This window comes from Piliocolobus tephrosceles, chromosome 13, assembly GCF_002776525.5.
Source record: "Piliocolobus tephrosceles isolate RC106 chromosome 13, ASM277652v3, whole genome shotgun sequence".
NCBI lineage: Eukaryota > Metazoa > Chordata > Mammalia > Primates > Cercopithecidae > Piliocolobus > Piliocolobus tephrosceles.
In genome coordinates this window covers 91,806,344-91,832,610 of record NC_045446.1, presented here as the reverse complement: position 1 = coordinate 91,832,610, position 26,267 = coordinate 91,806,344, and the positions used below count along the sequence as shown (strand labels likewise).

The window sequence follows — 26,267 nt, the reverse complement described above, 5'->3', positions numbered from 1 at the left end:
GAGGTGGGGGAGAAGATTTTTAGCTCCCTAAACAATCTCCTTCAAGAATCTCCCCAGGTCAAGATAAGAAGTTGCTTTTACCATTTGATTCAACATAATATTAGAAGTTGTAGCCAGAGCAAGTAGGCAAGAAAAAAACAAAAGAGGCATCCGGACTAGAAAGGAAAAAGTAAAATTAACTCTAATCCAGATGACATAATCTTATATTTAGAAAACCCTAAAGATTCCACCTAAAACCATCACTAATAAATGAATTCAGCAAAGTTGCAGGATACAAAATCAACACATATAAACCAGTTGCATTTCTGTACACTTTATACACTTAACAATGAACAATCCAGAAAGGAAATAAACAATCTTAATTTACAATAGCACAAAAATGCTTAGGAATAAACTTAACCAAGGAGGCAAAAGACTTATACACCAAAAACTGTAAAACATCACTGAAATAATTTTAAAAAGATGCAAATAAATGTAAAGACCTACCATGTTCATGAATTCAAAGAAGATATTGTTAAGAAGACAACACTACTCAAAGCTACCTTCAATCTATTCAATCCCTCAAATCTCAATGACTTTTTTTTTCTTTGCAGAAATAGAAAAATCCACTTTAAAATTTACATACAACGTCAAGGAACCCTGAATAGCCAAAATAATATAGAAAAAAAAAAAAAGAAAAAAACCCAAAACGGAATGTTTCACCCTTCCTGATTTCAAAACTTACTACAAATTTATGGTAATCAAAGCAGTGTGGTACTGGCATAAAGATGGACACACAGACTAATGGAATGAATAGAGAGCCCATAAATAAACCCTCTTTTATATGGTCAAATGATTTTCCACAAGGATGCCAAAACCATCTAATGAGAAAAGGACAATCTTTATAGAAAATTGTGTTGGATATCTGGATACTGCAAAACAATATAGTTGGACTCTTACCTTACAGCACATATAAAAATTACCCCAAAGTGGATCAAATATCCAAATATAAGAACTAAAAACTCAGAAGAGAACATACAGAAAAAGCTTCATGACATTGGGTTTGACAATAATTTCTTGGTATCACACTAAAAGCACAAACAAAAGGAAAAATAGATAAGTTGAACTTCATCAAAATTAAAAACATTTGTGGATCCAAGGACACTATCGACAGAGTAAAATGGCCACACAGGAAATGAGAGAAAATATTTCCTATCACATATCTGATAAGGATTGATATCAAGAACTTCAACAACTCAACAACAACAAAACAACCTGATTTAAAAATATGGGCAAAAGACTTGAATAGAAATTTCTCTAAAGAAGATATACAAATACAAACAAACACATGAAAAGATGCTCAAAATCATTAATCATTAAGAAAATGCAAATTAAAACCACAATGAAATGCCACACCACACCAATTAGGATGACTATTATTTAAAAAACAAAACAAAATAAAAAATAGGAACTGTTGGTAAGGATGTAGAGAAACTGGAATTCTTAGGCATTGCTGGTAGAAATGTAACATGGTGCAGCAGCTGTGGAAATTGGTATGCTGATTCTTCAAAAAGTTAAACATAGAATTACCATAAGATAAAAGAGTTTCACTTTGAGGACTATATCCCAAAGAAGTGAAAACAGGGACTCAAACAGATATTTTTATATCCATTTTCATAGTAACATTATTCATAACAGCCAAAAGGTGGAAGCAATCCAAGTGTTCATAAATGGATGAATGGATAAACAAAATGTGGCATAGACATACAATGGAATTTTTTTCAGTCTAAAAAGGAAGAAAATTCTGGCACGTGCTACACATAAATGAATCTTGAAAACATTCTGCTAAGTGAAATAAGCCAGTCTCAAAAGGACAAATGTTGTAAGATTTCACTTTAAATGAGGTACCTACAGTATTCAAATTCATAGAGACAGTAGAATGGGGGTTACCAGCTGGTGGGGAGGGAAGGATGGTGAGTTAGTGCTTAATGGGTACAGAATTTCAGTTGGGCAAGATGAAGTTCTCGAGATGGATAATGATGATGGTTACACAACAATGTGAATGTGCTTAATGTAGTCTTTGAAGACAGAGAAAAAAGAGATTAAATAGAGAGTCATAATAGAGTATTCTACTTTCTGTTGGGAGGAAGGAGGCACAGCTTGCTTAGCAGAAGCTGACAGAGTCAACTTAAAAAGTTCCAAATTCTACATTCATATGCTCTTGAGATTAAAATAATGTGTCAAGCAGATAAAATCACATGTCAAGCACTCCTGTGGTAGCCATAGTCAGTCTCCAAACATAATGTTCAATGAAGCAGGATTATGTAGTCCCCTCCCCTTTAATCAGTGTGGCCCTGTGACTTTCTTATTACCAACAGAATGTTATGGAAGTGATACTGTGTGACTTACCATGCTAGAATTTTGCAGTTTCCAACTTGGACTTCTGGAATGCTCACTCCAGGAAAAGCCCAACCCCATGTAAGAATTTTAGTGCCTTTGGGATCACCATGCTGAAAAGAAGCCCAAGCTAGCTAACAGGCAAGACAGCAGTGGAGAGAGATAACTGGCTTGGTTCCAACTGTTCTAGCCTTCTCAGCCTAGCACAAGACATGTGACTGAAGAAACTATCTTGGATATCCAATGAAGTGGAATCTTCAGATAACACCAACCACAGCACAAATCTGAGTGCAATAGCATGAGACTTCCAAGGGAGAATAAACCAGCTCAGCCATGCAACACAGATTTTTAATAAGCTGTTTTAAGCTACTAAATTTTAGGGTGGTTTGTTATAGAGAAGCAAATGACCAGAATAATAACTTTAAGTCAGTATATTAAAAACCAGTTAACATTTATTTAGTAGAGATGGGGAGAAATGTTTATTAACAAAAATTGTTTACTTTCTTCTTTATGTTATTTTAAAAGGATTACATCCATTTATTATGTATGCTTTTCTGAAGAATAAAACTTTTTTTGATTTTAGAAATTAGTTTTATGATATTAAAATCTTCTTAGTAAATAGCACTACATCATGCATTATTCAGTTTCCGAGTATCAGTGCACTGCAACTGCCAACTTAGGCAACTGTCGTCTTTATGTCTCATGGCTGATAGTGCGGCATGTAACTGCATAAAACAACTTATACCTATGACATTTTTTAAAACAGAGATGACTGTTCCAGGGATTTTTTTTTTGTACTATTGTATTTTTCTTTTAGAGCACTATCTACTTCACTGGTAATGAGAACAATTTACATTTATCTAGTTAGGTAAGGAAGGAATCTTAGTCAGCTGATATGTATAACTGATTTATGTTAGTGACATTTCAGTGATCCTTACAGATTTGTTTCCTGGGCAAATGCTTTGATGGTCTGTCCTTTAATATGGCTGATATGGAGCTAACTCTAGACAAAATTGTATATCTGAGAGTTGGTTTGAGAAATCCATGGCTGCCTAGATGCTCAGGGGAATTTGTTAAATCATAAGTTTATAAGCCTTCCTCTAGTTAAAGTATTTGAAGTCGTTCGGTATCTCGTATCTGAGTTATCAAAAAAGACACTAAACATTTATGTCATATGGCAGACACTCATGAAAACAAGGAAACAAAAGTTATTTGTTTAATATTTCAAAACAGGCAACGTGAATTAACAACTATCTCACTGGTACTGAGTGAAATCATGGTAAACTAAATTATTAGCTTGCAAGTAGGGCAAAATCTCAGACCTTTCACAGTTTCTGACTTAGCACTTGCTGGAATGGATACTAAGTAAGACCCAACTGCAAAAATACACGGGCTGAAGACCTAAGAATGGAAAAGCTTGAGAAATTTATTTGACTACATTAATATCAGATGAAGTTTTTGACTATGTATATTAATATCAGACAAATTTATTAGAGTGCTATTAATATTGGACTTTAGGCCGGGCGCGGTGGCTCAAGCCTGTAATCCCAGCACTTTGGGAGGCCGAGACGGGCGGATCACGAGGTCAGGAGATCGAGACCATCCTGGCGAACACGGTGAAACCCCGTCTCTACTAAAAATACAAAAACTAGCTGGGCGAGGTGGCGGGCGCCTGTAGTCTCAGCTACTCGGGAGGCTGAGGCAGGAGAATGGCGTAAACCCGGGAGGCGGAGCTTGCAGTGAGGTGAGATCCGGCCACTGCACTCCAGTCCAGGCGACAGAGCAAGACTCCGCCTCAAAAAAAAAAAAAAAAAAAAAAAAAATTGGACTTTAAGAAATGGAGTATTACTAGAGATAAAATACAACATTTCATAATGATAGAAAGGTCAATTCATCAGGAAGCCACAAAAATTATATAGATGTATGAACCTAATAACAGACCTTCAAAATACATAAGGCAAACACAGAACTAAAGATAGAAACAGACAAATCCACAATCCTAGCTGCATATTGTAACATCTTTTCTTAGAACAACTGGACAAAAGTGTCAGTAAGAGGCCGAACGCGGTGGCTCATGCCTGTAATCCCAGCACTTTGGGAGGCCGAGGTGGGTGGATCACGAGGTCAGGAGATTGAGACCATCCTGGCTAACACCGTGAAACTCTGTCTCTACTGAAAAAGTACAAAAAATTAGCCGGGCATGGTGGCGGGCGCCTGTAGCCCCAGCTACTCTGGAGGCTGAGGCAGGAGAATGGCGTGAACTGGGGAGGCGGAGCTTGCAGTGAGCCAAGATCGCACCACTGCACTCCAGCCTGGAAGACAGAGTGAGACTCTGTCTCCAAAATACAGAATATTTGAACAATGCTATCAGCTACATTACAACAGTAATAATTTATACCCAACAATAATAATACAGTCTTTCCCCAAGTACACCATAAAAATCTTATGCTGAGCCATAAAAGAAGTGTTAATGGATTTCATAAGATTTAAATCGTACAGAGTATGTTCTTTGACCAAAACACATTTACATTAGAAATCAATTACGATATCTAGAAAAGCTCCAAATAACTGAAAATTAAAGAAAAAATGAAAACACCGTACTAAAAAACCACAGATCAAAGAAAAAAATCTAAAGAGAAGTAAAAAAAAAAAAAAAAAACATTTTGAATGACATAAAAATGAAAATACAGCACACTGAATTTGTTAAATGCAGTTAAAAGAGCGTTTGGAAGAAAATTTATTTATAATTTTATTTAATTTTAATTTTTTTTTTTTGTAGAGATGGGGGGTCTTGATTTGTTGCCCAGGCTGGTCTTGACTCCTGGCCTCAAGAAATCCTCCTACTTTGGCTTTCCAAAGTTCTGGGATTACAGGCAGTGAGACACCATGCTTGGCCAATTTATAATTTTAAATGCTATATCAGAAAAGGGGAAAGGTTTAAAATCAATGACTTCAGTTTCCACCTTAACAAGATAGAAGAGGAGCAAATTTATCCTGAAAAAGAAAGAATCTAATAAAAAGAAAATAAACTGATGAAATAGTAAGCAAAAAAATAGAGAAAACACAGACAAGTTGCTTTGGAAAATGTTAAGAAAATTGATAAGTTCCTAGCAAGAACAATGAAGAAAAAACGGGAAAACAAAAATTAATAATATCATGAATGCAAGACAGGATATCATTACAAATACCACAGGCCTTAAGAAATAACAGGAGAATATTACAAACAACTTTATACTAATAAATTCAACAACTTAGGTAAAATGGACCAATTTCTTAAAAGAAACTACTTTCCAAAACTGACACAAAAGACAATAAAATATGAAAACCTCTACACATTAATAAAATGTAATTTATAATTAACAAGTTTCCCACAAAAAACTCTAGGTTCAGATATAATTTTTTTTGTCAAACATTTAAAAAAGAAATGACAATCATATACAACCTTTTTCAAAATATAGAAGTGCAGAAAACACTCCCCGCCATGTTTTATAAGGCCAGCATAACTATGATTCCAAAACCCAACAACACATTACAAGCAAAGAAATTTATAGCCCAAATTCTCTCATCGACATTACACAAAAATCCTTCACAAAATACAGGTTAAGCATCTCTAATCCACAAATCCAAAATCTGAAATGCTGCAGAATTTGAAACTTTTGAGCACTGACATGAAGACTGAAAGTCTGCCTTTGTTTGCTGTTGCTGTTGTCTGACAGCTGATTACAGGTATTCTGGTGATGCTCCTGTACTGGTTCTTTACCTTAAACACATTACTTTTTCATTGTGTTAATGTTATCTGTCATATATTTTACTTTTAACTAGTTAAGTGTGAATAACTACAAGAAAATGATTCCTTATGAGCAGCATATAAATTCAGACTCAGGAATGGTGGTGATGACCAAACAACCACAGATTGTCCACATGGTTGACTGAGATAATGACACTTTTGCTTTTTGATGGTTCAGTGTACACAAACTTTGTTTCATGCACAAAATTATTTAAAAATATTACATTAAAATTACCTTTAGGCTATGTGCATAAGGTGTTTATCAAACATAAATGAATTTCATGCTTAAACTTGAATCCCAATCCCAATAACTCATTATGTATATGCAAATATTCCAAAAGTTCAAAAAAAAAAAATTAAAATCCACCACACTTTTAGTTCCGAGCATTTTAGATAACGAGCACTCAATCTGTATTAGCAAATAAAATCCAGCAATTTATAAAAATAACACATCATTACCAAATGAGGGTTATCCATGGAATGCAAAATTAGTGAATTTCACTATATTGACAAAAAAGAGGAAAGCGATATGATCATCAAAATAGATTTAGAAAAACTATTTGACAATATTCTATGCACATTCATAAAAATTCTCAGCAAACTAGAATTTGCTAGGTATGAGAGGAAACTTCTTCAATCTGATAGAGGGCACCTACCGGAATTCCCTAGCTAGCAGCGTAGTTAATGGTGAAATAGTAAATACTTCCCCAAAAGGTAAAAGGCAAAGAGGGTTACTCATACTACTTCTATTCCCCAATTGCACTGGAAGTACTCCTAGAAAGTTCACTGAGGCCAACAAAAAAGTAAAAGCCATATTGACTGGAAAGACAGACATTACATTCTCTTTATTTGCAGATGACATAATTATATACCTAGAAAATCATAAAGAATATATAAAATAACTCCTGGAACTAATGAGAAAATTTAACAAGTTCTTACAATACAAGGTCAATATACAAAAATCATTTGTATTTCAACATATAAGCAACAAACAATTGAAAATGAAATTTAAATAAATTCATTAATAAAGCATTACAAAATACAAAATACTTAGGAGTCATTTAACAAAGACATGCAAGACTTCTGCATTGAAAACTAGAAAATGCCGCTGAGAGAAATTAAACAAACAAACAAATAAACAAAACCCAACCAAAATAAAGGGTGGGGGAAAGAGGAGAAGAGATGAGCTATGTTCATGGATTTCATAGACTGCAAGACTCAATTTTATTAATGCAATTAGAATTGTTATCAGGTCTGTCTAAATTTATCTACAAATTCACCACAATCCTACTCAAAACCAGGCAGATTTATTTATAGGGAAAAGTAAAAATACCTAGAATAAGCAAAACTATCTTGAATCAAAACAAAATCGGAGGCTACACACTATCTTATTTCACTATAAAGAAGTGGTTCTCAACTGAGGAAAGTTTTGCTCCTTCCCCCTCAAGTGGACCTTTGACAACATCTAGAGACATTTTAAATGGTCATGACTGGGTTGTGCTACTGGTATCTAGTGGACAGCAGGCAAGGGTACTGTTAAACATCCTATACTTCATCCTAAAATTCCTATACAGTAGTCCCCCCATAATAAATAATTATCTCATCCACAATGTCAATAGTACTGCTGTTGAGAATTCCTGCTATAATGCTACAATAATCAAGGCAGTGTAGTATTAGTATAAGAGTAAATAGACCAATGGAACAAAATACAGAGCACAGAAGTAGACCCTCAATTGATTTTCAAAAAATGCATCAAGGCCACCGATGAAAGGAAATTATTTTCCAACAAATGGTGCTAGAGCAATTAAATACACTTATGTGAAAAAACTACTCAACCCTTATATCGTACTACACACATATAATTTGAGATGAATGATAAAACTAGACTGAAAATCTGTAAGTATGAACTTTCCAGAAGAAATCAAGAAGACTAGTTTTATGACCTTGGGGTGGACAAAATGTCTTAGAGAAGATACAAAAAGCACTAGCCATAGAACAAAAAATTGATAATTGTATGTCATCATAATATAAAACTGCTCTTTGAAAGATTTCATTAAATAAATGAAAAGGCAAGCCACATGTTAGAAGAAAATATTTGCAATATGTATCTGTGACAAAGAACTTGTACCCAGAATATATATGTATCTTACAATTCAACAAGAAGACAAACAACCCAACTTAAAACATGGACAAAATATTTGAATAGATATTTCATAAAAAACTTAGGAATGGCACATCAGGTAAGTGCAAACTAACCCAATTTACACATACTATACAGCTAAAATTAAAAAGGCTGACTGGGAAGGTTATAAAGCCACTGGGACTCACATGCATTGCTGGAGGGTGTGTAAAAAAGGTCAGACCTTTTGGAAAACTGTTTGACACCTTCTTATATGGTTAAACATACACATACCCTAAGATTTAGCAATTCTACTTTTAGTTTGCTCAGAACAAATAAAAATGTATATTCACAAAAAGATTTCCTACTTATGGATTCTCTCATGTTTTACCATTTTGGTTATAATTATCTTTCCACCAGCAGCTTTATTACTAGTCCCAAATTAGAATAACCTCATGCCTATCAATAGAAGAATGGATAAATAAATTATGATATATTTTTACAATGGAATACCATTCAGCAATAAGAATGAACTAATACATGGATGAATCTCAACCAGAAAAATTAACTCCAATGATAGGAATTATAACAGTGGTTGCTATGAAGGGTGGAGATTGACTGCAAGAGGTTTGAGGGTATATTCTGGGAAATGATAATGATAGACTATGGAGTGTAAAGCTCAGTTTGAACAGAAGTGAGAACATGAGGGATGGGATTAACAGAAAAAGGGTAATAAGATAAATGGATTGGAGGACCTGGTGGGGTTTTAGAACTGTTGAATTCAGAGTACTAGAGGAACTGACATGGAAAAATAGGAGATATAGATCAGAGACTGAGATGACTGAAATTGAGATTTTGGAGGTGAAGTAGTAATTCGTAATAGTTGAGGTGATGTGCCATTGAATGGGTGAAGTTCAAGAAAATGACAGATCATTAGGCTGGATGAATGGTCTATGTGGACACTAAAATCACAAAGAATGATCACTAGAATAGTGGTAGGGAGACAAAAAGAGCCAAGTTGCTAAAATTTTCAAGGAATGACACAGAGGATCTATAGATGACTGCAGTTAGGAAAAGGAGGGGTAAGCAGTATATTTTGATGGCATGTGCTTGAAGAGAGCTGGAGGATTTTAGAGAAAAGGGAGAGCAATGGCCAGAAATGACAACAAAGAGCAAAGATGACACCTTTTTATCTATCTTTGAGTATCTTCACACTTTCCAGGATATCACTTTCTACCTCCCTCTCACATCCTTTATCATAGAGTAAACAGAAGCTATAAGCACAGACCTTATCATGTATCCAAAAAAATACTTCATCCATGTTTTCCTCAATTTGGGGTTCTAGAAACAATTTCTAATATAATCACATATCTTCAGTTGCTTTAAGTCTTAATTGTTTTGGGGGGTTCTTGGGGGTGAAAGTTTCCCATGTTTACTTTCTTCCCAAAAGCACTGTGCATGTGAGCATTTATATGATTGGCATTTATATTTTGGATAGAGGGATACTATCAGGGTGCTAGGGACTGATTTGGAAAGAATGTTTGGGAGAAGGCTGTTGGCAAAACAAAGTTTGTCATTACATATAAGGTGACCTGTGAAAATGATCATCATTCATTACAAGTGCTTAGTATGGTCAGGTACTATAAATGCTAAGTATTTTATATGTATTACCTTGTTTTATCCCACAGCAGTTCTCTGAGGTAAGCATTTTACAGACAAAAACCTTGAATCTTAAAAAGGTTAAGTAACTTGTGCAAGGCCACATAACACATAACTATTAAGTGGAAGAACTGGGAGTCTAAACTAGGCAGCCTGATTCTATCTGGTTTTAAACAAGTATACACTATGTAACAACCTTTCTGTAATTTTTTTTCTTGAAAGCACTTTCATCTCCAACTTCCACACATAACATGAGTTTGTTTTCCCATGGAACCCTAAGCTTAACCTTCCCATAGGATTTATCTCACTATATTGTAATTATTTACTTTTCTGCATTGCTTATCAGACTCTAAGTATCATAAGTTCAGTGTCTGTGTCAGCACATAGCATAGGGCTCGGAATACAGCAGCATGCAATACCATTGTCAAATGAAATAATTAATTGCATTTTAACTGTCTGTCTTCCCCATCATACTCTCCAAGTTCATTGAGTGCAGAGCCTGAAATTTTAATTTCTGGAATTCCTGTTCCTAACACAAGGCTTTGTACCTGGTAGATGCTTAATAAATAATTGTTTAATAAATGTTTGACTATACGTCAACTTCAAATATAATCAGAGCACTTTTAAAAGCAGTTATCTATTATTTTGATTTAATAATGTATATGTTCAGTATATAACAGTAAGTACAACAGATATGGTTCAGGCAGGTATTTATTATCTAGCTAGGCAAGCTAACAAAACCAAGTACACAAAGAATTACTAATTGTCATAAGTGCTAGGAAGTAAAGAAACTCTAGTTTGAGATAGGGAGCCAGGGGAACCCACTTTAAATGAGGTAAACAGAGAATATTTCTCTGGAGATATTTAAGCTAAAAAACTCCAAATACACACGGGAAAATCATTTTAAAAATGGGGAAAAAAGTGCTGTAGGCAGAAACAGTATGCAAAGGCCCTGAGTTGAGAGTGAAAAAAACTTAGCATGTTTGAGAAATTGAGAAAATAACCACCAACTCAGCAATATTTGGCAATGATGAATGATGGATTTCCAAAGCTAAGAGGTGGTATTTTCCTTGTTATTGTCCAAAAGTTATTTTGATAGCAGATTATCATCAGCATTATTTCATATTGTTCCACGGTGGCCAGGTTTTCTGGGCTAAAATGTATACAGAAAGTAATAATAATTTCATGCAGTATTTTATGGGACTGGGGAAAATAAAGCCTGTGTTAGGTTGAGCCACATTAAACCAGGGATGGAGTGTGACCAATAAGCAGACATTTCTACTCCTGAACTCAATGATAGGCCAATAATAAAAAGTTTTAATAAGCAATCATAGTGATGATTACTATATTCTTTCATTACTCCATGACTATTTACAGAATTCCTTTTATATTATTCGGTGCCAGGCACTGGTAAGTGCTGTGAGAATAGAAGGAACTGGCAATAAAAATGAGAAAGCTTCTCTACCATTGTAGAATTCAGAGTTGAGAAAGTACATTTTTGCTTCCTATTTACCCTGGAATTAGTCTTTTTTGCAGAAGAAACACAATCTGCCTTAGCAACTTTGGAAGCGTCTGTTTAACATGTGCAGTTCTGCCTCATGAAACATGTGGAGCACCTTGGCTCAAATGTGAGCCATCTCATCAAATGACAGCTATATGCCAAACTACTTGTTCTAGTTTCCCACGAGTCTATAGCTACGGGTATCATTTTCCTCTGTTGGAAATACTCTTAAGAAGTGAGCAAATAAACATCATGGCAACAGTTTAACAACAGAACCTAGGGAGTAGTATTTAGAGTACCTGAGGTCACAGGAAGTAGAACTGAAGAACCTTTGTGCCTTTTGTGCCTTTTGTGATACATTTCTTTTTTCTGGATGGAACTATATTTCAGATCTGAGTAGTTACAACTTTCTAGAGATATGATAATATTAAACTGTAAAGCTAAACATATTTTGAGATAATTAGAAATTAAAAAATTAAAAATAAGGAAAAATGGTTCTTCTTGCAAATTAAAAAATGCAGTTGGAGACCTAGTTTCTAGAAATGAAAAATATCATTTTTAACAAACAATAATGCCAACAATAAGCCTATAAGAAATAGAACTAAACCCAATAATATACTGTGAGTTTTCATTGCCTGTCAAAGAAACATGTGTCCCACATTATGATTCTGTGCTTTCTGAGACTTAAAATTATTTGAAATCCTAAAAGGATGTATTGAAAATCATATTTGCCAACAGATTGTCTTTCACTTGACTGTAAAAGAAAACAAATGAAAGGTTGAAAATCACCCTCAATACACTATCACAGGGTAAAACACCCAAACAATAAAGATCCATAGAACTAGTAATATACATCATACAAAGGAAAAACATAAAAGTACCTCATTTCTCTAAAGGCTGAGGTGTCAGTGAAGAGAAACCTATCAATTAACTAAAGCTCAAAAATTCAGTAACGAGATCACTTAGGTCCTCATTCACTGTTCTTAGATTTCAGCTCTAACAAAATCCCTCTATTCAGGAGGTTAAAATGTATTAGAAATATTTTAAAAATGTGAAGGAGCTGCTAGAAGAAGAAATACTAACATTAAAAAGAAACAAATTCTGCTTCTGGGAAAATGGAGGTAGACATACTTTTTCTATTTCTCCCACTAAGTACAACTAAAACTCCTGTACATGATATATACAGTTTGCCCTCCATATCTGTGGGTTCCATATCGATAGATTCAACCAACCCTGGATTGAAAATACTTGGGAAAAAAACAATAAAAATAACAATACAGCAATAAAAATAATACAGATAAAAATACAGTATAACAATTTACATAACATTTACACTGTATTAGTTATTATAAGTAATCTAGAAAAGATTTAGAGCATATGAGAGGACGTGCATAGATTGTATGCACATACTCCACAATTTTATATAAGAGCCTTGAGCATCGGTGGATTTTGGTATCCCTGGGGGTCTTGGAACCAATCCCCAGCAGATACCGAGGGACAACTACACACACACACACCCCCCCATAAGAAGAGTCTGAGAAGTGAAGAAAAGGAGGTCAGCAGGCTAGGGACCTTGGTGCCTGAGGAAGGACATGGTGATTAAGTTCTCTGGGTTTTCTTTTTGCTTCATATATTCCAGACTTGGAGCAGAAAAAAGCTGGAAGCATGGAAGCATCAAAAAGCTTATACACACACGCGCGCGCGCACACACACACACACACACCAACTAAAGTTTGCTCTTTTTAGCCTCAGGATAAGGAAAAGATCAGCATAGCTAGGCAGAAAACTTAGGCAATAATCCTGCTACTCCATCCGAACACCACAGAAAATTGTGGTTCCACTCCCATCCAGCCAGAAAAGACTGAATGGAGAACTTAGATTTCTACCCTTGCCTCCCTTATAACAATGTGCCCTCAACTCTGCTGTTGTTGTCAGAGAAGCTGAGTACAACGTCTGGCTTTCATCTCCACCTGGTGGTAACGTGGTCTTCTCCTCACCCTGGTATTAGCAGAGACTATGTGGCAAGTCTGGATTTTCTCCTACCCAGCAGGAAGAGATGCCCTACCTCTCCACGGTGGGTGATATCTGAGGAGGCCTGCAGAGAGACATGAGGAAGCCTGCAGTGAGACATGACTTTCATCACCATCCAGCAGTAATAAGGCCACCTCCACTGTGGTATCAATGGAGACCATGTGAGAAGCTGGAACTCCTGCTACTGCTCAGCAGTAATAAGGAACCCTCCTACTCGTCTGGTGTCCACAGAGGCTGACTGATGAACCTTGGCTTCTATCTCCATCTTTCCATGGTGAGGCTGCATCCCTTCTTCCCCTGCTAGAGCAGTGTCAGAGAGAGCCAGCTAAACTTGAAGGTTTAAATAAGCCACAGAATCTTAGAATAGAATATGAAAATGTTCAGGTTTCAATAGAAAATCACTTGTCATTCCAAGAACCAGGAAGCTCTCAAACTGAGTGAAAAAAGACAATCAACATACGCCACCATCAAGATGACAGGAATGTTAGAATTATTTGCTAAAATTTTAAAGCAGCCACGACAAAAATGCTTCAATGAGCACGTTTGCAGATGAAAAAATAGTCTCAGAAAATAAATAGAAGACATAAAGAATCAATATAAAGAAGAGTCAAATGAAAAAATTTAGAATTAAAAAATGCAACGACTGAAATAAAAAACTCAGTAGATTTATTAGGAGATCCTCATTTTATGAGGCCAGCATCATCTTGATACCAAAGCCTGGCAGAGACACATACAAAAAAGGTAATTTTAGACCAATAGAAGATGTCAATTTTCCCCATCCCACATTGATATACAAGTAAAACGCAATTCCTATGAAACTCCCAACAATAATTTTTGCAGGTTTAGGTTATTCTAAATTTTATATTCAAAGGCAGATTAGAATACCTAAAACAATTTTGTAGAAGAACAAAGTGGGAAGAATCAGCCTACATGATTTGAAGACTTATTATATTGCTACAGTAATCAAAACTGTGGAGTGTTGATGGAAGAATAGACACAAAAATTAGTAGAATAGAATAAAGAACCCCAAAATAGATGCATACAAATATGCTCAACTGATTTTTGACAGGGTGCAAAAACAATTCATGGAGGAAAGGTAGCCTTTTCAACAAATAACGCTGGGCCAATTGGACATCTGGAGACAAAACACATCCCCCAAAAAACTATCAAACAAAACCACCAAACTTTGATAAACATCTGATACTTCATACAAAGATTAACTAAAACTGGATCACAGACTTAACTGTAAAACATAACACTATAATACTTTGAGGATAAAACACAGGAGAAAATCTTCAGAACCTAGGGCTAAGCAAAGAGTTCCTAGACTTCACACCAAAAGCACAGTCCATAAAAAGAAAAACCAGTAAACTGAATTTCATCAAAATTCAGAATTTCTGCTCTGGAAGAGACTCTATCAAGAAGATGGAAAAACAATCTCCAAGGTAGGAGAAAATATTTACAAGCTACATATCTGACAAAGGACTAGTATCTAGAATATATGTAGAGCTCTCAAAACTCAATAATAAAAGAATACAAATGTAAAGAAATGAATACAAATGTAAAGAAATGAATACAAATGTAAAGAAATTAAAAATGAATACAAATGTAAAGAAAATTTCACTAAAAGAGAACAGATGGTAAATAAAATATGAAGATAATCTGCATCATTAGCAATTTTGTACTTCCCTAAGTACAAATTAAAACCACAATGAGATATTACTACATACCTATCAGAATGATTAAAATAAAAATGTGACAATACCAAATGCTAGTGAGGATGAGGAAAATCTGGATCATGCTTATACTCTGAAAAACAGCTGGCAGTTTTTAAATACACTAAACGTGCAACTAGCATGTGACCTACCTAGAGTACTCATGGTCACTTATCCCAGAGAAATAAAAGCTTATGTTTATACAAAAACCTACACATGAATGTTTTTATCAACTTTATTTATAATAGACTGAGATATCATGTCCTTCAATGGGTGAATGGTCAAACTCTGGTGCATCCATATCATGAAATAATAATAAATATTCAGCAATAAAAATAAAAAAGCTAGTGATACACACTACAACTTGAATGAATCCCAAAGAACTGTACTGAGTGAGAAGAGCCAACCCCAAAGGTTATATATGGTATGATCCCATTTATACAACACTCTGGAAATGAAAAAAAACTGTAGAAATGGAGAACATCATGTTAGTGATTTCCAGGGGGTGGGACTGGGAGAGAAGTAGGTGTGGCTATAAAGGGACAACACTTGAGGGATCTTTATGGTGATGGAAGTGTTCTGTATCTTGACTACAAACATCTTATTATCCTAGTTGTGATACTGTACTATAGTTTTACAAGATGTTATCACCGGGGGAAACTGGGTAAAAGGTATATGGAATCTCTCTGTTTTATTTTTTACAATTGCCTGTGAATCTACAATTACCTCAAAATAAAGACTATAAATTGGTTTAATTTAATTTAATTTATTATTATTTTTTTAAATGGAGCCTTGCTCCGTCACCCAGGCTGGAGTGCTGTGGCGTGATCTTGGCTCACTGCAACTTCTGCCTCCCAGGTTCAGGAGACTCTCTTGCTTTAGCCTCCTGAATAGCTGGGATTACAGGAGTGCACCACCATGCCGGGCTAATTTTTGTATTTTTAGTAGAGATGGGGTTTCACCAGGTTGGCCAGGCTGGTCTTGAACTCCTGATCTCAAGTAATCCACCCGCCTCGGCCTCCCAAAGTGCTGAGATTAAAGGCGTGAGCCACTGCGCCCAGCCAAGAGTTTAATTTTAAAAAGAGAAATTACAAGAAGATAGATAATCCTCGATGCAAGAACTCACCAAGTTTAACTGTTACAGGCTACTTATTATAGACTAAATAAAGCTTAACAGCTCAAAGGCAGTACAATAATATAATGGAGAATATTTAATGCTCATAATAATGATTCTAGGGTAAGAAGATCAAACCACTTTTATCATAAACTATATGAAAGATTACAGAAATATGCATTGTATTTTAGAAAAATTTATGTTAAAATGTTAAAGTTTTCATAATCTACAAGAATTCCATTTCTGGCAATGCTGATCATGCTTCACCTATAATGAATCCTTGACTCCTATTGACCCTATCTACTCAATCCAACTCCACCTCCATAACCATCCTCTTGCCTAGAACATTATAACAGCTTTCTACTGTACTCTTTGCCTCCAGCCTGTTTTCAATTCATCCTCTACCCCTTTGCTATAATGAGCTAAAATATAAATCTGATCATGACACTCCTCTGATTTTGTTCCTTCAACAGCATCTTTAATTTCTTTAGATTGTCGTAAAAGTTATTTCATAAAATGTGTACTATCAACACTGTAACTTCATCTCCTGATACCCTTACACATATTCCCATGCATGAGCTATATACAACTTTTGTCCTGTATTTCATAACATTAGGCTTTTTCACATATTGTTCTCTCTAAATAAAACATCTCCCTTCCTCTTCATCTTCTCTGGCTAACTCTTGGTTAACTAATACAAAAGACTTTGTTCTTCCAGGAATTCTTTCTTGTCCTTTAAGTCTATGGCATGTGCTTCCATAGAATCTTAGAAGTGATGCTATTGTAGTACTTACTGCATAGCATTGCCATCTTTTATTATTTCACTATCAGTAATCTGAGGGCAGAAATTATGCTTTGTATCTTTTTATCCTTCAGAATATGAAACCTTGGGGTTTCCTAGTAAGTGTTAGGTGAGTGAATAAACGACTGTCTTATGTCACAACATTTTAAATAGTCAAAGATAACTTCAAAATATCCTAATTTTCTTTAATATAGTATGGATGGCCAGGCATGGTGGCTCATGCCTGTAATCCCAGCACTTTGGGAGGCCGAGGTGGAAGGATCACTTGAGGTCAGGAGTTTGAGACCAGCCTGGCCAACATGGCGAAACCTTGTCTCTACTAAAAATACAAAAAAATTAGCTGGGCATGGGGGTGCGTGCCTGTAATCCCAGCTATTCTGGGGGCTGAGGCAGGAGAATCGTTTGAACTTGGGAGGCAGAGGTTGTAGTGAGCTGAGATTGTGCCACTGCACTCCAGCCTGAACGACAGAGTGAGACTTCATCTCAAAAACACAACAAAACACAAAAAACCACACACACACACATACACCCCCAAAACCACAACAAAACAAAAAAATCCTTTGTGACCACAATGTAAGTGGACAGTATAAACTTAAATGATGTAAAGTATAAATCGATAGATCATGGCATGGTTAAGAAGACCATATTATAAACAGCTCCTGAAATTGGGATATGCACAAATAATTTGGCCCCCTTATAAAAGGTGAAATACAGAGACAAATGATTAGTGTTTTAAAAGAAATGTTTATGTATCTTTACATTGCACTTTAGGGTAACAGAAACTAAAACACAATAATATTTTACTGGAAAATGTCCTGCCTCTTAGAATTTTAACCCACAATTTCTTTTCTGTCATTTTCTACATCAGAATTCTTACATTTGATGAGAGAATACAAATAGAAAATTTATTAATAAAATTCCATATAAGGCTTGCTATTACACAAAGTCGATTATTGTAAAATAAACAATTGACAAACATTAATAATAAAAATAAGAAGTCTTATATGTCAGACACTGATATTTTTACATGTATTCTTAAATACTCCACTTTATTTCTACCCTTTCTGCTGTACAGCAAAATCCATTGAAACAGATGTTATTAATTCCAATCATAAATGAGAAAACTAAGGCTTAAAGACATTAAACAGACTTCCTTTAATTCATAGAGCTAGTATTTCCTACATCTCTGACCCCAAAGTCCATTACTCTTTCAACATATGATTATTCATCTTTATCGAAAATCTGTCACATGCCGTTTATAGATGCCAGGAGCCCAAAAGTAGAAGAAAAATGGAAACAGATACATACAAAATAAAATTGTAAATTTCAGTAAATAATTTCAACTACATCAGACAATGAAAAAGTTAATCTAAAAATAAACATAATGCCAGGCAAAAATTATAGGTAAACAACTTTGTATTCCTCAAATGGGATTTGTAACATACGCCCAGTGATGTAGTTAATAAACTTTAGGGATTTTCTGCTATTCATGTATTGTAGAAATATGGACAAGGTAGCAAAAACAATTAAAAAATGGCATAACTGCTCTGTCTCAAAAAAATCTAATATTTAAAAAACATCTTGAAAAATGTTAAGCGTGATTGAACAATTTGTATTTTTACTCTACTATAGTTTCTAGTTTACCTTAGAAAGCTTCTTTTTCCAGCATTCACTTATTTTTTTTTTTTTTTTTTGAGACGGAGTCTCGCTCTGTCGCCCAGGCTGGAGTGCAGTGGCCAGATCTCAGCTCACTGCAAGCTCCGCCTCCCGGGTTCATGCCATTCTCCTGCCTCAGCCTCCCAAGTAGCTGGGACTATGGGCGCCCACCACCTCGCCTGGCTAGTTTTTTTGTATTTTTTAGTAGAGACGGGGTTTCACCATGTTAGCCAGGATGGTCTCGATCTCCTGACCTCGTGATCCGCCCGTCTCGGCCTCCCAAAGTGCTGGGATTACAGGCTTGAGCCACCGCGCCCGGCCAAGCATTCACTTATAAAACATTTCTACCACTTCTACTGCTATTCATATTTCTACCATTATTCATATTTTTCCAATTTTTGTACTATTTTTTCATATTTTTCCATTTTTTCAGATTGAACGAATGAAAAGTGGCAGATATAGAAAAATTATATAGAAGTGAATAACAAATCAAACTCAAACTATATACCAATAGAGACTAAATATTAATTGGTAATTTTAAAATCATCATGAAATGATACAAAAAAAGAAGATAGTACATTTCATAGTCATTTTAAGAAGTGTATATGACAATGCAATAAGCTGTTCTATGAAAAAAAAAAAAAGACTGCTACTGTCAGAGACCTAGATAATACACCACCACCCTTGTGCTATGGGGAGGAAAACAATAATAAAATTTCCAAAGTCACACAAATCTTGATCAGTGTTTCACAGATAACATTGCCATGACTTAGTTTCATAAAGTGCTACAAAGTAGAGAAACTATTACTTTATACTGACTTTGAATTTCTATACTTCAAAATAAAGTGCAATTACTTACTTTTTTCTCCGATTTGACTCCACAAAATATTTACGTGCTCGATTTCGACATATTTTTTGTTGCTGCAGTAATATCTGGCGCTCTTCTTCTAAATTTTTCTCCAGATGGATTTTCATATCTCTAATGATAGCATTAAGTTAAGAACAATGGTCTACATCTTTAGTGGAAGAGTGTCAAGTGCTATATGATAAATATAACTACAGCCTCATGCAAATGATGTAATGATAGTTTTTGTGGAATAATTAGTATGTGCCCACATTAGTATATGACTGGCAAACATTTTATGTAAAAAAAAATGTTGGGCTAGGCGCGGTGGCTCACACCTGTAATCCATCACTTTAGGAGGCTGAGGCAGGCGGATCACGAGGTCAGGAGTTCAAGACCAGCCTGGCCAATGTGGCGAAACCCCGTCTCTACTAAAAATACAAAAATTAGCAGGGCTTGGTGGTACATGCCTGTAATCCTAGCTACTTGGGAGGCTGAGGCAGGAGAATCGCTTGAATCGCTTGGGAGGCGGAGGTTGCACTGAGCCGAGATTGTGCCATTGCACTCCAGCCTGGGCAACAAGAGCAAGACTCCATCTCAAAAAAAAAAAAATTCTGACTTGGTATTAGAACTTAAGATATAGCTCACTTCTCCTGGAGAAAAAAATCTTTTAGAAATCATGAGCTCAAGCTGGGCACCGTGGCTCCCGCCTGTAATCCCAACACTTTGGGAGGCCGAAGTGGGTGGATCACCGGAAGTCAGAAGTTTGAGACCAGCCTGGCCAACATGGTGAAACCGCGTCTCTTCTAAAAATACAAAAATTAGCTGTGCGTGGTGGCGGGCACCTGTAATCCCAACAACTCAGGAGGCTGAGGCAGGAGAATCTCTTGAACCTCTGAGGCAGAAGTTGCAGTGAGCCAAGATTGCACCACTGCACTCTAGCCTGGGCAACAAGAGCGAAACTCCACCTCAGGAAAAAAAAAAAAAAATCATGAGCTCAGATAAGAAGACTATATATCTTCATTCATAACACAGGTTTTTTTTTTTTTTTTTTTTTTTTTTGAGATGGAGTCTCACACTGTCACCCGGGCTGGAGTGCAGTGGTATGATCTTAGCTCACTGCAACCTCTGCCTCCCAGGTTCAAGGGATTCTTCTGCCTCAGCCTCCCAAGTGGCTGGGACTACAGACACGTGCCACCACCCCTAGTTAATTTTTGTATTTTCAGTACAGACGAGGTTTCACCATGTTGGTCAGCCTGGTCTCGAACTCCTAACCTCAGGTGATCCGCCCGCTTCAGCCTCCCATAGTGCTGGGATTATAGGTGTGAGCCACTGAGCGTATCCTCATTACACAGATATTTGAGTACTTACCAACTAGTTGCCCTCATAGCCATAAATATAAGAAAATGAAATAAGAAGGTTGTATTTCACTAATAGAAAGTAGATGAAGTAAATGTTTCAACAGATCCCTTAATCTATAGTAGGAAAGTACATTTTCAAATATTAAACAATCAAATAGCCATATAACTAGAACAGTTAGGAATATAGTTTCTGACTTACTTAGTGGTTATAAAATACCACTAGGAAAACCATGCATAGTCATCTGTGTATCCAGAAGCTCATCAGAGAAAAAGGGGAATATTTTGGTTATCCTAATCATCTATTCATTTGAAATTTATTTTATAAAATTAAATTCTCCTTAAATAAGTTGTAGCAATATGAATAATTTCTCCAATTTATTTAGTGGTGTTTTAATTGACATTATTAAATATCTTTATCGAATTTGTCAGAGTAATTTTCTGTTTTTCATGAGTCTTCTGTTTTTAATGATTCTGAATTAGAAGAAGTTCATTTGGCCGGGTGCAGTGGCTCACACCTGTAATTCCAACAATTTGGGAGTTCAAGGTGGGCAGACTGCTTGAGCCCAGGAGTTTGAGACCAGCCTGGGCAACATGGTGAAACCCCGTCTCTACAAAAAATGCAAAAATCAGCCAGGTGTGGCGGTGCATTCCTATAGCCCTAGCTACTTGGGAAGCTGATGTGGGAAGATCGCTTGAGCTTGGAGCGGGTTGAGGCTGCAGTGAGCTGAGAACGCACGACTATACTCCAGCCTGGGCAACACAGCAAGACTCTGTCTCAAAAAAAAAAAAAAAATCACTCAATTACCATGTAATCACATTTAGTACCTCATCATTAGATGTAGAAATATATGAGATTACACTGAAGTTATAGATGGTAGGGCATATCTACTTGTCTTTTTTAGAACAAACAGCTTGTTTAAAAACTTTTTACTCTAAGATGGAGGTTCAAAATTCTCTTTAAAAGCTGCACTTAATCAAGATTGTAAAAATTTCATAAATTGATTATTGATGGTAAAACAAGACAAGAAATACACTCAATAATAAACTACATAGTACATAATTTGTTAATTCAACATGTGTTAATTTCAGGATCCTATAGGGCTTCAGCATCAATATTATAAAGAAACTCTATTATTACATATTTCAGAATAACAGATTTATTTGAACATCTTGTTGTTTAGACCTTTGCTGATGGGGGCTTATTTGTTTCATGTTGCTATTTAACCATCTTTATACCATAGGCCATAATTCATTGTACCTTCATTTTAAATAAAACTTTACAGTACTTCAAGACAAAGACCCAAACACACTCACAAGCATATTTTCACTTAAAGATTTCTTTTAGGCCATACTGCCCAAGGTTATTTATAGATTCAATGCCATCCCCATCAAGCTACCAATGAGTTTCTTCACAGAATTGGAAAAAACTGCTTTAAAGTTCATATGGAACCAAAAAAGAGCCCGCATTGCCAAGACAATCCTAAGTCAAAAGGACAAAGCTGGAGGCGTCACGCTACCTGACTTCAAACTATACTACAAGGCTACAGTAACCAAAACAGCATGGTACTGGTACCAAAACAGAGATATAGACCAATGGAACAGAACAGAGTCCTCAGAAATAATACCACACATCTACAGCCATCTGATCTTTGACAAACCTGAGAGAAACAAGAAATGGGGAAAGGATTCCCTATTTAATAAATGGTGCTGGGAAAATTGGCTAGCCATAAGTAGAAAGCTGAAACTGGATCCTTTCCTTACTCCTTATACGAAGATTAATTCAAGATGGATTAGAGACTTAAATGTTAGACCTATTACCATAAAAACCCTAGAAGAAAATCTAGGTAGTACCATTCAGGACATAGGCATGGGCAAGGACTTCATGTCTAAAACACCAAAAGCAACGGCAGCAAAAGCCAAAATTGACAAATGGGATCTAATTAAACTAAAGAGCTTCTGCACAGCAAAAGAAACTACCATCAGAGTGAACAGGCAACCTACAGAATGGGAGAAAATCTTTGCAATCTACTCATCTGACAAAGGGCTAATTTCCAGAATCTACAAAGAACTCAAACAAATATACAAGAAAAAAACAAACAACTCCATCAAAAAGTGGGGAAAGGATATGAACAGACATTTCTCAAAAGAAGACATTCATACAGCCAACAGACACATGAAAAAATGCTCATCATCACTCACCATCAGAGAAATGCAAATCAAAACCACAATGAGATACCATCTCACACCAGTTAGAATGGCAATCATTAAAAAATCAGGAAACAACAGGTGTTGGAGAGGATGTGGAGAAATAGGAACACTTTTACACTGTTGGTGGGATTGTAAACTAGTTCAACCGTTATGGAAAACAGTATGGCGATTCCTCAAGGATCTAGAACTAGATGTACCATATGACCCAGCCATCCCACTACTGGGTATATTACCCAAAGGATTATAAATTATTCTACTTCAAAGACACATGCACACGTATGTTTATTGAGGCACTATTCACAATAGCAAAGACTTGGAATCAACCCAAATGTCCATCAGTGACAGACTGGATTAAGAAAATGTGGCACATATACACCATGGAATACTATGCAGCCATTAAAAAAGGATGAGTTTGCGTCCTTTGTAGGGACATGGATGCAGCTGGAAACTATCATTCTTAGCAAACTATCACAAGAAGAGAAAACCAAACACCACATGTTCTTACTCATAGGTGGGAACTGAACAATGAGTTCACTTGGACTCGGGAAGGGGAACATCACACACTGGGGCCTATCATGGGGAGGGGGGAGGGTGGAGGGATTGCATTGGGGAGTTATACCTGATATAAATGATGAATTGATGGGTGCTGACGAGTTGATGGGTGCAGCACACCAACATGGCACAGATATACATATGCAACAAACCTGCACGTTATGCATATGTACCCTAGAACTTAAAGTATAATAATAAAAAAAAAAAAGAAAACAACAACAACAAAAAAAAGATTTCTTTTAAAGGATTTATAAAAATCAAGCCAAAAGGGAAGAAAATTTGTTCTTTGCTAGCACAGAAAAACTGTTTTTCTCTGATAGAATACTTTATTAAGAGCCAGACTTCAACAAGATGGCTAGGTATTAAAAGTGACAACTTGGCAGTAAAGAAAAGTACAACTTTCTTTCAGGGTGCACAGGGCCAACATGAGGTTGAAGGGAGGGAAGATGCTTCGGCTTCAGTGAGAAGCAAGGAGGAGACAGTTCTGTTCTCTGTTTGACATGTCTGAAGTCTCATGACAACAGCATAAAGAAAATCACAAATGTAATGTTTGTAATGTTCTGACAACTACATAGTCTGCAATTTAACCAAATGATTGTCTTTCTTTCTTTATATATAATAGTATAGTTTGTTTCCTGCTGAATTATTAATTATTAATATAAAGAATCCTGCTGCTTTTGTATCTTTTCAAATAAGGAATTCAGGTTTAAAAAAATTAGATGGCTGGTTAAATTTTGTTTTTTATACAGGCTGTATGGTAAAGGTAGGTAGTTCCATAAAAAACACTACTAAATACCTGTCCAAAAGAAGGGAATTTTTAGATACTTAACATTAAAAAACAAAACCAAGAATACTATGGATTGTAACATGTAATTTTAAAGCACAGCTTATTCTACCCCACTCTATCCTCACTTCTCCTCTCCCAACTAAGTCTTTTCTCGAGTTAGGTTGTTTAAAATGTTACCATCACAAGTAACCATGTATTACATAACCCATTTTCCCCCCAAATCTATTAAAGTTATGTTGATTCTATTTCTCCTTTACTGTACTTTCTTCCTCTCCCTTAACTCAGGTGCTCTAAATCCCTTGCTTGAACTACTGCAGTGCTCCTCTAACTCATCTTACTCCAAAACTGGCCATCCTCTATTTGAACCTACACGATGTCAGCTAAATGCAAATATGATTGTGTTTCTCTTTGTTATTCTCTAAAAACTCACTATCACCTTCAAGAAAAATTCCAAAGTTCTTGGACCTATATATAAACCATTCTATAATATAGTTTGTTTTTTCATTTCTTAACATTTCCCTGTATGAATCTTATGCCCAGACACACTAAGATAATTATAAACAGAACAACCCGTGATGTATCATACCATTATCTCTTGGCACACGCTTGGCTAACTCTACTCATCCTTTCAGGGCCATCTCAAGCAGTTCCTTCCCTTGAAGCCTTTTCTAACCTCCACCAGATGACTTGATGACACCTTCATGAGTACATCGTAAGTGTCTTCGCTACATTTCTGTAACTCTCATGCCTGGCATAGTTCTTAGAATATAGTAATGATTTAATAAAAACCTGCTGAATTATTCCCTTGGAGAAAATTCTCTGGGGTAGATATGAGGACAAAAGGCATATGCATTTTTATATCTTTTAGTGCACTGTAGAAAACTTAGCTCCTAAGAGGGTTATACAAATGTATATGCCATTAGAAATGTACTATGTACATAAGTTCCAAAATCTCATGAGCATGGGGCAGTACCCTTTAGAAAGACAAGGTACAAAACTATGTTTTATTATGTATTAGCAAATACAATTTATTTATTTATTTATTGATTTATTTATTTATTTATTTATAGACAGGGTCTCACTCTGTTGCCTAGGCTGGAGTGCAGTGGCATAATCTCAGCTCACTGCAACCTTCACCTCCCAGTCTCAAGCAATCCTTCCGTCCCAGCCTCTTAAGTAGTACTTCAAACATGCACCACAACAGCCAGCTAATTTTGGTATTTTTTTGTAAAGATATGCTGGTTTCAAACTCCTGGACTCAAGCAATCTGCGCTAATTTTGGTATTTTTTTGTAAAGATATGCTGGTTTCAAACTCCTGGACTCAAGCAATCTGCCTACTCGGCCTCCCAAAGTGCTAGGATTACAGATGTGAGCCACCCGGCCCAGCTGAATGGGTTTACTTCACTTTCTACAGTAAAAGTAAGATCCCATCAGTGAGCCTGGAGGAAAAAAAAGACAGGTGGGTGGGAGTGTGTGAGTTTGTGCTGTTTGTTGGAAGAGACCTGTCAGGGCATCCATGTCTTATCAAGTGGTAAGACAGTACATTGAGTGTGGTGGAAGGTGACAGAGACCTGGCAGCGGCATTAATAGGAAAAATAAAGAACCCTGTTCCTGTTTAGGTGAAGCTGGAAACCATCAATCTTTAGTGGTACAATCTGTATTGTTTTGTGATTTTTTCTTTGACAGCATTTTTATTATTCGCATGAAGGAGTAAAGAGCAGGACTTTAGTAGTTACTGAATGACTGAGGCAGAA

The 26,267-nt window shown here is 35.9% G+C and overlaps 1 protein-coding gene across 2 annotated transcripts in view; it reads right to left on the bottom strand.

The window, feature by feature from the left end:
* Positions 1 to 26,267, bottom strand: part of CEP126 (centrosomal protein 126) — an 84,352-nt gene that overhangs the window by 54,492 nt on the left and 3,593 nt on the right. For both annotated transcript variants that reach the window (XM_026450087.1, XM_023208007.2), the window contains exon 2: positions 19,620 to 19,739. Coding sequence is in view for 1 of the 2 variants with exons in the window: in XM_023208007.2 (XP_023063775.2) it covers positions 19,620 to 19,739 (120 nt within the window). In the remaining variant the exon portion in view is untranslated. The remainder of the gene's footprint in view (positions 1 to 19,619; positions 19,740 to 26,267) is intronic.